This window comes from Portunus trituberculatus, chromosome 18, assembly GCF_017591435.1.
Source record: "Portunus trituberculatus isolate SZX2019 chromosome 18, ASM1759143v1, whole genome shotgun sequence".
Taxonomy (NCBI): Eukaryota; Metazoa; Arthropoda; class Malacostraca; order Decapoda; family Portunidae; genus Portunus; species Portunus trituberculatus.
Window position 1 is genome coordinate 12,862,152 of NC_059272.1, and position 12,909 is coordinate 12,875,060.

The window sequence follows — 12,909 nt, forward strand, 5'->3', positions numbered from 1 at the left end:
TTTTGGCAAATTCTCTCTCTTCACGCTCTCATGAACTTGTCTGGATTTTTTTTCCCTTCATCCCAAAAACCACGAAACATTTCCTATTATCCACTGTATCTCTCACTAGATCTTCTTTCTCCTTAATTAGTTGTATAACAGCATCTTTTGTTTTTTCTTGAATTTGTCTCTTTAGTACCTCTGAAAATTTTACTTTTTTCTTCCTGTTCTTGTTTCCATGCATTTTGTAATTCCTTCAGCTTGTTTTCACCCAATCCAATTTCTACTCTGTCCTCAATCCCATCCTTTACTTTTTTTTTTTGTAGGCTCCTTAAGGAATCTTTGTATTTGTGACTTGTAACTTTTAATATATCATTTTGTTTCTTTATCTCCTGTATCTCCTCCTTTAATCACTGATTGATTATACTGACCTCACATTTGACTAATCTCATTCTCAGTTCTGTGTTTTCAGTTATCAGTCTGTCCTACTTGTCCATCACTGCCTTCATGTACTTTATCTCTCTTTCCACGTTTATCAACCTTCTCATATTGCCTCTTTTGTCTCTAAATCCAGAAAAGTCCTTATCCTTAGTATCCTCATTCAATCTCCTCAGTCCAACTGGTGTTTCGATAAATTGCTGATTTTTACAATATAGCATTTGTTTTGATGTCATTTGTCTGGCTGCACTCAATTCCGTTTCTCTCGCCATTTTTCCGTCTATACCAGTGGTATTCATTGCACGGCTTGCGAGCCGCCAGTGGCTCGCGATGACTCAATTTGGGGCTCTCGAAAAATAAATAAATTAATTAATAAAAACAAAAAAGCACACTTCTGCTCATCACAGCATTAAGTAAGTTTGGTCTTTATTTTGCTATTAATAACAAGATATATAGGCTAATATTATCATGTCTAATTTTTCTTATTTACTATATTGCACTAGCAGCCCAGTACTACTTAATTTAGTTAAGTTACACTAGCTTGCAGTAGCTTTGGCTCTCTCAATGAATGTGTTTAACCGAAGTGGCTCCCTTGCAAAATTTAGTGAATATCACTGATCTATAGGATCCAAAATTTATTTATTATGGAGACAGGAGAACCCTGTGGTTTCCTTATTTACTATGGAAACAGGAGAACCATATGGCCCCCTATCCCCCCTGTACATATGTCTAGCTCCAGCGCCTGCTGAAGCAATTTCCCTGGGAGTTTTGCAGCACATCATTTCAGCACAGTGTTGACACTGTATTTACCTAGTTGTTTTGTACAAGGCTTGAGTGGGGCTCATAGTGTCCTGTCTCCCTGTCTCCATTTATGCAATTTTTCCTTAAAGTTATACACATTATGTGCTGTAACAACTTCATTATTGAATGCATTCCACTGTTCTGTGTGGAAAATTGTATTTTCCAATATCTTTCACACACTGCCTCATCCTGATCTTCTTTATGTGACCTCTTGTACTTCTGTCTTTTTCTGTCACAGCACCAGGTCTTCCTTGTTTATCTTTTCAATGCCATTGTCTGTTGTGTACATTGTTATTAGACCTCCTCGTTCTCTTCTATCTTGTAAGGCTGATAGTCCCATTTCCTTCAGCCTTTCTTCACCTGTTAGGTCCTTTAATTCCAGCACCATCTTTGTAGCGATCTTCTCTATCCGTTCCAATCTTCGTATATCTTTTTTAGAGCTCAGAGACCACACCACAGCTGCATATTCCAGCTTTGGACGTATCATGCATATGCTGATATTTTTTTTCATATTTTTGTCCATGAATTGAAATGCCACTTACATTAGTCAACATTTTATATAATATATAAAAAATCTTGCTTATGTGTTTTTCGGGATTCAGATTTTCCTGTATAATCACTTCCAGATCTTTTTGTTCTTTAGTCTTCATTATTTGTTCCTCTCCCATCAAATAGTTCTATACTGGTCTTCTTTTGCTCTTTCGTAGTTCCGTTATGTGACATTTCTTGGCATTGAACTCCAATTTCCACTTCTAACTCCACTCATAGATCTTGTTTATATCATCTTGTAACAGCAGTGTGTGTGTGTGTGTGTGTGTGTGTGTGTGTGTGTGTGTGTGTGTGTGTGTGTGTGTGTGTGTGTGTGTGTGTGTGTGTGTGTAATTCACTGTTTGATCTGCTGCAGTCTCTGACGAGACAGCCAGACGTTACCCTACGGAACGAGCTCAGAGCTCATTATTTCCGATCTTGGGATAGGTCTGAGACCAGGCACACACCACACACCGGGACAACAAGGTCACAACTCCTCGATTTACATCCCTACCTACTCACTGCTAGGTGAACAGGGCTACACGTTAAAGGAGACACACCCAAATATCTCCACCCGGCCGGGGAATTGAACCCCAGTCCTCTGGCTTGTGAAGCCAGTGCTCTAACCACTGAGCTACCGGTCCGTGTTGTGTGTGTGTGTGTGTGTGTGTGTGTGTGTGTGTGTGTTTACCTATTTGTATTTACCTATTTGTGTATTACAGGGCCTGAGCTAAGCTCTCTGTGTCCTGTCTCCTTGTCCATTCCTGTCATATCTCTCTTTCATCTGATTGACACACACCGCGTCAACGACATCACTGTTCAGTTTATTCCACTTATCAATGCTACGATGCGGGAAACTGTATTTTCTCACGTCATTTAGACAGATGTCTTTATTAGCTTTTTCCATGTCCTCGGAGATGATTACTTGTGGTCACCTTTATCAATTCTCTGTCCAGTATGTCAATCTTGTTCACCAATTTATACATAATTATCATGTCTCCTCTTGTTCTTTCTTCTAATGTGGTCAGCCCCAGCTTCCTCAGTCTTTCCTCATAGTCTAACTCCCTAAGTCCTGGTACCATCCTTGTTGCCAGCCTCTGTACCCTTTCTACCTTCTTCACATTTTTCTTCATATGCGGTGACCAGACACAAGCTGCATATTCTAACTGGGGTCTTATTAAGGTACATAATATCTTCTTCATCATTCCTTCATCTAGGTAGTGGAACGTAAGGCCAATATTTTGAAGCATGTTATATGTTTTCCAAAAAATCTTGTTAATGTGTTTCTCCGGTGACAAAGTGTTTTGCACGGTTACTCCTAAGTCTTTCTCCTCATTGGTCTCTTTAATTTTCTCATCACCCAGCCTGTAATCCCAGTTTGGTCTGTATCTACTTCTTCCCATTTTCATAACATGGGTCTTGTCTATATTAAATTCCATCTGCCACTCCTTACTCCACTCATATATTTTATCAAGATCTTCCTGTAACTTGTTACAATCTTCCACATTCTTTACTCTCCTCATAATTTTAGTATCGTCCGCAAACATGTTCATGTAACTGTCAATTCCTACTGGCATATCATTAACATAAATCAAAAACATGATGGGACCAGCACTGACCCTTGTGGAACTCCACTGGTTACCTTCTTCCACTCGGACTTCCTTCCTCTCACCACTGTTCTCATTTCTCTTCCCATTAAGTAATTTTCCATCCATTTTGCTAGTTTATCATTTACTCCTCCAATCTTCTTTAGTTTCCACATCAGTCTATTGTGTGGTACTTTATCAAAGGCCTTTCTCAAGTCCAGGTAGATAGCATCCACCCATCCCTCTCTATGTTGTAGTATGTCAGTCACTCTTGAATAAAAACATAATAAATTGGATAGCATGATCTTCCTTTTCTGAAACCAAACTGTCTTTCACTCAGAATGTTTTCACTTTCTAGATACTCACTCCACTTAGCTTTAATTACTTCTTCACATACCTTGCACAATATACTAGTCAACGATACTGGTCTATAATTTAGCGGTTCCATTCTACTACCATTCTTATATATAGGCACAATGTCAGCTCTTTTCCACTCTTTCGGGACTAATCCTGTTCGTATGGAGGTTTCCACAATATCAAATACAGGGTTCAACAATTGATCCTTACATTCATTTAGCAACCTCCCAGATATGCCATCAGGCCCCATTGATTTATTAATATCCAGATTGCTTATAATTTTCCTTACATCTTCCTTAGTAACCATGATGTCCTGCATTTGCTTTATTTCCGTAGGCCTTCCTCCCATAAAATGCTCCTCCTTTGTAAACACTTTGCAAAAGTTGTCGTTCAAAATTTCAGCTATATCTCCAGCATCCTCATATACTTCTTCCCATTTTTACCTTTTCTATTGCCTCCCTTTTATTTAGTTTTCCATTTATGAATTTGTAAAACATTTTGGGTCACTATCACAGTTTTCCACCACCCTCTGTTCATATTCCTTCTGTGCTGTTCTCCTTACTTCAACATATCTATTCCTTGCTGTTTTGTAAACTTCTCTTGATAATACATCACTGTTTTTCTTAAGTTTCTTCCATGCCTTTTCTTTGTTCTTTTTTGCTTCTTCACAATTTCTATTAAACCACTGTTTATTATTTAAAGTCCTCTTTCTGTAATATGGCACAAACTTTTCACAGCAGAGTTATACAAATCCATAAATTTATCATATTTCAATTGCATATCCCTTTCCTGGTATACCACGGACCAGTCAATTTCATTAAAGAACTCCCTTATGTGGTTATAATTTGCCCTAATATAATTTAATTTTTCCTCCCTGCATTCCACAATCTTATTCGTGCTTAATTCTGTATCCAGCTCAAAGCTTAGGACATCATGATTGCTTTTCCCCAAGGGACATTTATGTTCAATTTCCTCTTTAGAGAGATGCCCCTGGTAAATACCAAATCCAACCTTGCTGCAACATCTTGTCCCCTGCACCTTGTTGGTGATCTCACCCACTGTGTCATCAAGTTATTTGTTGCTACCTTTAACAATTCCTCTGCCCACTTCGTAGTCTTCCCACACTATTTCTTTACAATTAAAGTCTCCGACTATCATCACTCTATCCTTTCTGATGAGTTCTTGCTTCATTCTGTCTAGAGTATTTCTCATCACCATTTGGTACTGTTCATATTCCCAAGCACTGGTTCTGGGTGGTATGTATACTGTTATAATATTAATGTCCCTCTTGCCATCTGTTATAAGCATACTTATCACTCCTCATTTTTCTTACTGTAGTTCACCTCCTTCACTATCAGATCTTCCTTTGTAAGAACCATTATACCACCACCTCCTTTATTTTTCTATCATTTCTCCATACTTTGTAGTGTTTTACAACAAACCAGTCTAGCTTTATTTCGGGCCTTAGCTTTGTTTCCACTACACACATTATGTCCGGTTCGTTATTTCTTAGGTTATCCATACATTCTAGCCTCTTAGACAGAAATCCATCTATATTCATGTAAGTCACTTTTATTCCATTCCTAGTCTCTTTCTTCCATGTAATGTCTATTCCGTCTGTTTTATCCACCACTTCTTTAGCCTCCCATTTCTCATCCTCCAAAAAAAACTTGGTCTTTTCCTCCTCTGTTCTTTCGTCATTCCTCTCTTTCACTTCAGTTACAAGCTCTTTCATTTTCATTCGCTCATCCTGTGACATATTTCTTCTTATGTAAATTGTTTTGGTTTCCTCCGAGTCCTTAAGTTTCCAAGCCCTCCTCAACAAGGCCTCCGCTGCCACCTGAGATTTTAATTTCAATTTTAATGGTCTATTCTTGCCTTCCTGAAAAGCTCCCAATCTCACACTTTTTTCTACTTCAACATATAGGTCCTCTTCCTCCACAGAGATCTTATTCAGTAAAGACTTAATCCTGTCATTTTCCTTATTCCTCCTATCTTGCCAGTTTCTGTTAGTTTCCTCCCTCAATCCTATTATGATCACACATTTTTTCTTTTCAGCAATATCTCTCACCACATACTCATTTTCCTTTAGTACCTTTACCATTTCACTCTGCATAATCATTTTATTTTCCTCTTCCTGCTTTTTCACTATCTCCCTAAAGGACCTTTGTACCTCCTGATGTTCATGGTTCACTTCTTTCATCCTAGCATCAATTAGATTAAGGCAATTCTCCTTCCTCAAGTCCCCTTCGGATATTTTCATCTCCATTTCTAGGAGTTTAGCCTTCATCTCTTCACATTGTTTCCTTAGTTGTTGGTTTTCTTTCTCCATCTCTACTTTTGCCTTCAATAGCTCTTTATTCGCTATCGTTAACAAATAGATCTCTTTTTTGAACGAATCATTCTCGGCTATAACTCTATCCAGTTTTTCTTCTATGGACAAAATGTTTAGGAACTTATTTTCCAGTGCCTGGATTCTTGCATCCATATCTAATTTCTCCAGTCCTCTTGGAGTAGTTGTAAAACCTTCAAAATCTTTGGGTCGTCTAGGAGTAACCGCCATGTTTGTTATCGTCAGCTGATTATGGCCAAAACAGTCACCGCCCACACTCTCATCTCAGGGACCACTCTCCATATTCCTCATTTTTAACACTATGCGACAGTAGGACATCAACAGGACACTAACTTAGAGGTACCCGGGCCCTGTAACACCATAGGTATTTTCACTTCTTCCCGTCCGCAGCCAGAGACGAGCCGTCCTCTCTCAGAGACGGCGACAGTGTGTGTGTGTGTGTGTATTCACTGTTTGATTCACTGTTTGATCTGCTGCAGTCTCTGACGAGACCGCCAGACGTTACCCTACGGAGCGAGCTCAGAGCTCATTATTTCCGATCTTGGGATAGGTCTGAGACCAGGCACACACCACACACCGGGACAACAAGGTCACAACTCCTCGATTTACATCCCGTACCTACTCACTGCTAGGTGAACAGGGCTACGTGAAAGGAGACACACCCAAATATCTCCACCCGGCCGGGGAATCGAACCCCGGTTATCTGGCTTGTGAAGCCAGCGCTCTAACCACTGAGCTACCGGGCCGTGTGTGTGTGTGTGTGTGTGTGTGTGTGTGTGTGTGTGTGTGTGTGGGGAAATAGAGTTAGGAGAGGTGTGAAACATAAGGTAATTAAAGAAAATATGAAGAAAACAGATCAGGGGTGTAAAAGAAAGCAAAGGGACAGTTGAGCTAATTAGATAAGAGGTTGTGATGGAAAAATGTAAATTCTATATTACTCTACTCAGTCTTTTCATCTCTTCATCAGACCAGACTATAAGAAACTGAAAATTCTACGGGAGCGATTCCCTGGAGTGCCCCTCATGGCCCTGACAGCCACAGCCACACCAAGAGTCAGGGTTGACATCCTTCACCAACTTGGACTTGATGCTGACACAAAATGGTAATGTGACACATCTTTCATGATTCTAGATTTGCTGATAGAACTTAGCTGAAAGCTGGTGCTTCACTTGAAAACCACAAAGCTACAGAATTCTTGTGTCTTATTTTGAGTACATCTTTTGTGGTTCTCTTAATGATAAACTATCTTTACAGGAGACACTGAATGTCCGAATTAGTCTACTAATCTTGTAGGAGACAGTGCATAATTGGAAACTTTAAATTAGATTATTATATGTTCTGTTTATATAACACTTCTAATTATGAGTTTCATTTCTTATTACCCTTTGAATGGTAAGGTTATAAGATAAACAATGGAGAATGAACACTTTGAAGTAATATGGCCATTGGACAACAACCTAGAGAGACTAGGTAAAAGATATATAGAAGTAATTGGAATATGGGAGAAAAAAGAATACAACATTCAAGGGATTGGTTAAGAGAAGGGATGTGATATGGCAAGCATTAGTTATATAGATACCTTACCACCCAAGTCTCATGATACGTGAGTTTCATGATCCTTAAGTTTCACGCCAAGTGCCAAATTCTTACCATCCAGACTTTTGCTTATTATTTCCTTAAGTTTTGCACTTTCATTGTATACAGGTCACACATTCCTACCAACAGTGTCACAGACTACAAAAATTAACATACATGCTACATATTGTACAGCAATGCCTTGCCTTATCACGGTTTATATATTGTAGCCTCAGTACATTATGGATTTTTCTGGTCAATACAGTGGAACTTTGCATTATGAGTTTAATCTGATCCTTGACTTAGCTCATTTTACAATTTGTTCATATTGCAAATCAGTTCTCTCCCTCGAAATAAATTAAATATAATGAATTTGTTCCAAGCCCAGAAAACTCTAAAATATATATTTTTTTCTGGTTTGAAAAAGTTACAAAACTAATGGCAATTATAAAAACAGTACAGAGAGAATGCAAAATGAATCATATAAACAGTTTTTATTAATTTGATTACCTTAAAGATGGGATAATTTGTATGCAAGGAAGACAGTGAAGCAGTGGAAGAGGAAGAGGATTGTTATTATTTGGAAGGAGAACCTCCTTCAATTATGACTTCAGGAATCTTGGGATTCATGCTGACACAACAACAGTAATTATAAAGTAATAGCAAAAAATGTACAAAACTATGTAGAAACACCAGGAAAGTAATAGGGATGCTTCCACAATGAGATATCCACATGAATGGAGCAAGTGGTAGCCATGTAATGGGGAAACCAAGTGCAAGCCTAGTGGTTACTATGAACCTTGCTCATAATTTGGATTTTCCACTTGTAAAACAAGATGAAAATTTGCCCAAGCCTAGGCTTGTTCTACAAATTGCTCTTTATCTGGTATGCTCATAATGCAAGGTTCCACTGTACGTATTATGTATATTTATACCATGGACATATCTGTACGTATATTGTAGGTTTCTGTAACCATTTTTTATTCTTGTCAATAAAACAGAAGTAGCATATCATTTGGTGCTCGTTTTGCTCAGCTGGGAGCAAAAACAGGCAATATACTGGGAGAAATTTGTCTTGTGTGAAAACACCTTTTTAGAATTTCAATGCAGTGTCACTGCACACAGTGAGGATGAACTGTACCTTCCCCCATATACAGTTTTAGATGAAGTGGCACTGTGTCACTGCACCTCCAAATCATGCTGTGAATGTGATGACAAAATACACACTCACATAGGTGTAGGCTATGTGACCTGAATAATTTATTATTTTCCTTGTTTTCACTACACCAAGTTTCATGATGCTTAGTTTAATACTATGCCTTCAGAAGAGACAATCACAAAACTCAAGGAGGGCAATGTCTTGGCAGAGATGGTTAATTCTATAGGTAATCCTTGTTTTATGTAGTTTTATAACCGTCACAGAATTTAGAAGTGTTTTAGTGTTTTTTTTTTTTCTATTTTTATTTTTTATTTCACACAAAAAAGAAAATGCACACAAGTCCTTACATACTGTGCTGCTACTTACATTACCATTATTAATGCTGCATTGCCTTTTACAGGTTCCTCAATAGTTTCAACAGAATTAACCTGACATACCAAGTCTTGCCAAAGAAAGGAAAAAAGGTGACTGATGAGGTGGCTGAGCTCATAAAAGTCAAGTACAAGAATCAGTCTGGCATTGTGTACTGCTTCTCTCGAAAGGAGTGTGACACTGTGGCTGCTGATCTTTCTAGATGTGGGATTATGGTTAGTTGAAGTTTTATATGTATTAATAATAATTTAGATATGGGCATGATTTGTATGATTAAACAAGAGAGATATAAGCTAAATACTTCAAAATTACAGTAGTGCACATAGACATACAGACATGGAAGGTCCAGAGCTAGTGTGGACGAATCACAATACTATACACATGATAATGGCTCAATCCTATAAAAATACAATTAGGTAAGAACATACATGAAATGCCTCCCTTGTGTAATGCATCTAGCCAGACAAATTGCTCTTCAATAATTAATTGATGCTAAAGAAAGTATATTTTTCTCTGCAGGCCAAGAGTTACCATGCAGGGCTTGCAGACAACCAGAGGAGTAATATCCAGAATCAGTGGATTAATGACAAAGTCAAGGTCAGTACAGACTAAACCCTGGAACTCCCTGCCTGCTTCTGTATTTCCATCTTTCTGTGACTTGACTTCTTTTAAGAGGGATGTTTCAAGACATTTGTCCCTATCTTTTGGCTAATTCCTCTCAAATCTTAGGGAACTTGCAATTCAAGTGGGCCTTTTTTTTTTTTTATATTTTATTGCTCTTGGCAAGCTTCCTGCTTGCATAAAAAAAAGTGTATTTCCCCTTCTTTCTCTGCTTAAAGATGAGTATCATTCAGATACTAAACAAGGGGACCACACACGCTTTGTGGGCTGCAGGATCCTCAAGCTCATGGGTTTGAATCCTGACCATGGTCCAAGGATAATGGTTCCCATATGCCAAAACCAAAAGTCCTCTGCCAGGAGGCAATGTCTTAGCTCTACTGCTATAGGAAAACTTGACATAAAAAAACTAGCAAAATATTCAGACACTAAACACCTTTATTTGTATAAAAATTTTGATGCTCTATTCTTTCAAATAGAATATACATATGATAAAAATTATTTATACTTAATGAAATGATGTGCACATGCATGAAAAAATTTTAGATGTAAAGTACTTCAGTAAAAATATAGCATTAAGAATTTATATTGTTTTACTATATGGCAGAGGCTAAGAATACTGCACTTTATTTCATTCACAGGCAACCCCCCTTAACAAATGTTCACACAAAAAAATTTCGCCCTTTTACTACCATCTGCTCGTATAACGAACACCAAACTCGCCTCAACGAAATTTTATCCAGGTAATTTTTTCCAAGTTTGAAAGCTCTGCCGTATCATGCAAGCTGACAGGTTTTTAGATACACCAGCGCCTCATGGACAAACTGTGCACCACTCACTCCCCTACCCTTCCCCACTCTTAGTTCAAAACAATAACAGAGTCCAGCAGCAGCTCGTCTTCCCTCGCTCAACATCCCACCAAAATGCCCTGCAACCAGCCTTGCAATGTCGCCTAGCATTGCTAAGAAGACCAGGAAGTCTCTTACTCTTGAAGTGAAGCTGGATATTATTCACAGACACGAGAGAGGCGAGAAAACTAATAGCATTACTCGCCACCATGGCTTGACTCCATCTGCTGTCTCTACTATTTTCAAGTCAGCAGACTCTATTAAGAAGGCTGGTAAGACCATATTTTCCTTGCAAGCTAAAAGAACCACCCAAACTTGTGACTCGGCAATGAATAAAATGGAAAGCCTTGTAGAAATGTGGTACATAAGTTTTGTATGCGGTACAATGATGCATCCTTTGTTTACATTCCACAGGTTGCTGGTTACCGTTTTTCCTGCTCCACTTTCCCTCCCTTCACTAATTTAAGATCAATATTATAAAGTTACATACATACATTAGTGTACATTATAATGACTTAGTCTTAAATTAAACTGCTTAAATGTTTAACTTCATAATTTTTACTTTCATTAAACCTCTTATTGTACTATGATGCACTCTTGCTTTGTTTACTCTCAATGGAAGTTCAAGTCAGGGGTCAAACTTGTTATAATTGGTTCGCTTAATGAAAATTCACGCAACGAACGTTTTTTTTTTAGGAACGTAATCCGTTCGTTAAGCAGGGATTGCCTGTATATTGTAAGAGGTGATAAAAAAAAGAAATGAAGCAAGGAGAATAAAATCTTCTCTGTGTGGTGTCCTAAGGAACAGCCAACAGATAGATTGATGTATGGTTATGTGATTTTCTTTCTCTTTCATTCCCGTAGGTGATCTGTGCCACAATAGCCTTTGGGATGGGGATTGACAAGCCAGATGTACGCTTTGTCATCCACTACTCACTACCTAAGAGTATTGAGGGCTACTACCAAGAATCCGGACGTGCCGGGCGGGATGGTGATGCTGCAGATTGCATCCTCTTCTACTCCTATTCAGATATGCATAGAATCCGGAAGCTGATTGAAAGTGAGTATTGTTGGAAATAACTTGGCATGATTTAATTTTAACTTGTTGATCATAAAGTCATCATTAAAGCTGTGGGCCAGTGGTGCTTCCACTTGTGTATATGAAATGCTGTAATTAATTGTAGGAAGACTATTCACTTTTTAATATTACAATGGTATGAAATTTAGAGGCTTGAATCTTTGCATATGAAGCCATGATGGTCAACACTGAAGCATTGTCAATAAGCAGTATTTGTGTGAAATATGCAAAATAGGAAATGGCAATTTCATTTCATATTTGGATTTTGTACAGATTTTTTGAAAAGAAGCTGCAGTGATATAATGGATCAGTGCAATGGGAGATAGTTTTATACAAAATGCATGCAGTAGAAACTTGAACAATATTTGTGCAAAGAAATAACTAACAAAGTGCAGTAATACTTCTGAGGAATGTAACTGAATCAAGGTAGTGGAGGTAAAACTTTATGTAATGATACTTCTTTGTGATTAGGATATGGTTAGCTTGCATATTGGTTCCAAATTAAGATTGCAAGAGAAACAGCAAATTTAGTAATTTCATCTTGTTTGTACAGTGGATCAAGAAAATTGGCAGGCAAAACAGAATCACTTTGATAACCTGTGGCGAATGGTGGCTTTTTGTGAAAATCGAACTGATTGTCGTCGGTCACAGATACTCAACTATTTTGGAGAAATATTTGATCGTGAGAACTGCCGTCGCAACATTCAATTGGCATGTGACAACTGCAAGAACTTGGTGAGGATAAGTGTGTGTGTGTGTGTGTGTGTGTGTGTGTGTGTATTTACCTATTTGTATTTACCTATTTGTGTATTACAGGGCACGAGCTAAGCTCTCTGTGACCTGTTTCCTTGTCCATTCCTGTCATATCTCTCTTTCATCTGATTGACACACACTGCATCAATGACATCAATGCTCAGTTTATTCCACTTATCAATGCTACGATGCGGGAAACTGTATTTTCTCACGTCATTTAGACAGATGTCTTTTATTAGCTTTTTTCCATGTCCTAGGAGATGATTACTTGTGGTCACCCTTATCAACTCTCTGTTCAGTATGTCAATCTTGTTCACCAATTTATACATAGTTATCATGTCTCCTCTTGTTCTTCTCTCTTCTAATGTGGTCAGCCCCAGCTTCCTCAGTCTTTCCTCATAGTCTAACTCCCTGAGTCCTGGTACCATCCTTGTTGCCAGCCTCTGTACCCTTTCCACCTTCTT

General features: G+C 38.2%; 1 protein-coding gene across 3 annotated transcripts in view; it reads left to right on the plus strand.

Moving 5' to 3' along the window:
• LOC123505562 (Bloom syndrome protein homolog) overlaps positions 1-12,909 on the plus strand; it is a 99,535-nt gene that overhangs the window by 60,324 nt on the left and 26,302 nt on the right. For all 3 annotated transcript variants that reach the window (XM_045257028.1, XM_045257029.1, XM_045257030.1), the window contains 5 exons: positions 7,010-7,144; positions 9,177-9,363; positions 9,668-9,745; positions 11,479-11,674; positions 12,246-12,427. In XM_045257028.1, coding sequence (XP_045112963.1) covers positions 7,010-7,144; positions 9,177-9,363; positions 9,668-9,745; positions 11,479-11,674; positions 12,246-12,427 — 778 coding nt within the window. The remainder of the gene's footprint in view (positions 1-7,009; positions 7,145-9,176; positions 9,364-9,667; positions 9,746-11,478; positions 11,675-12,245; positions 12,428-12,909) is intronic.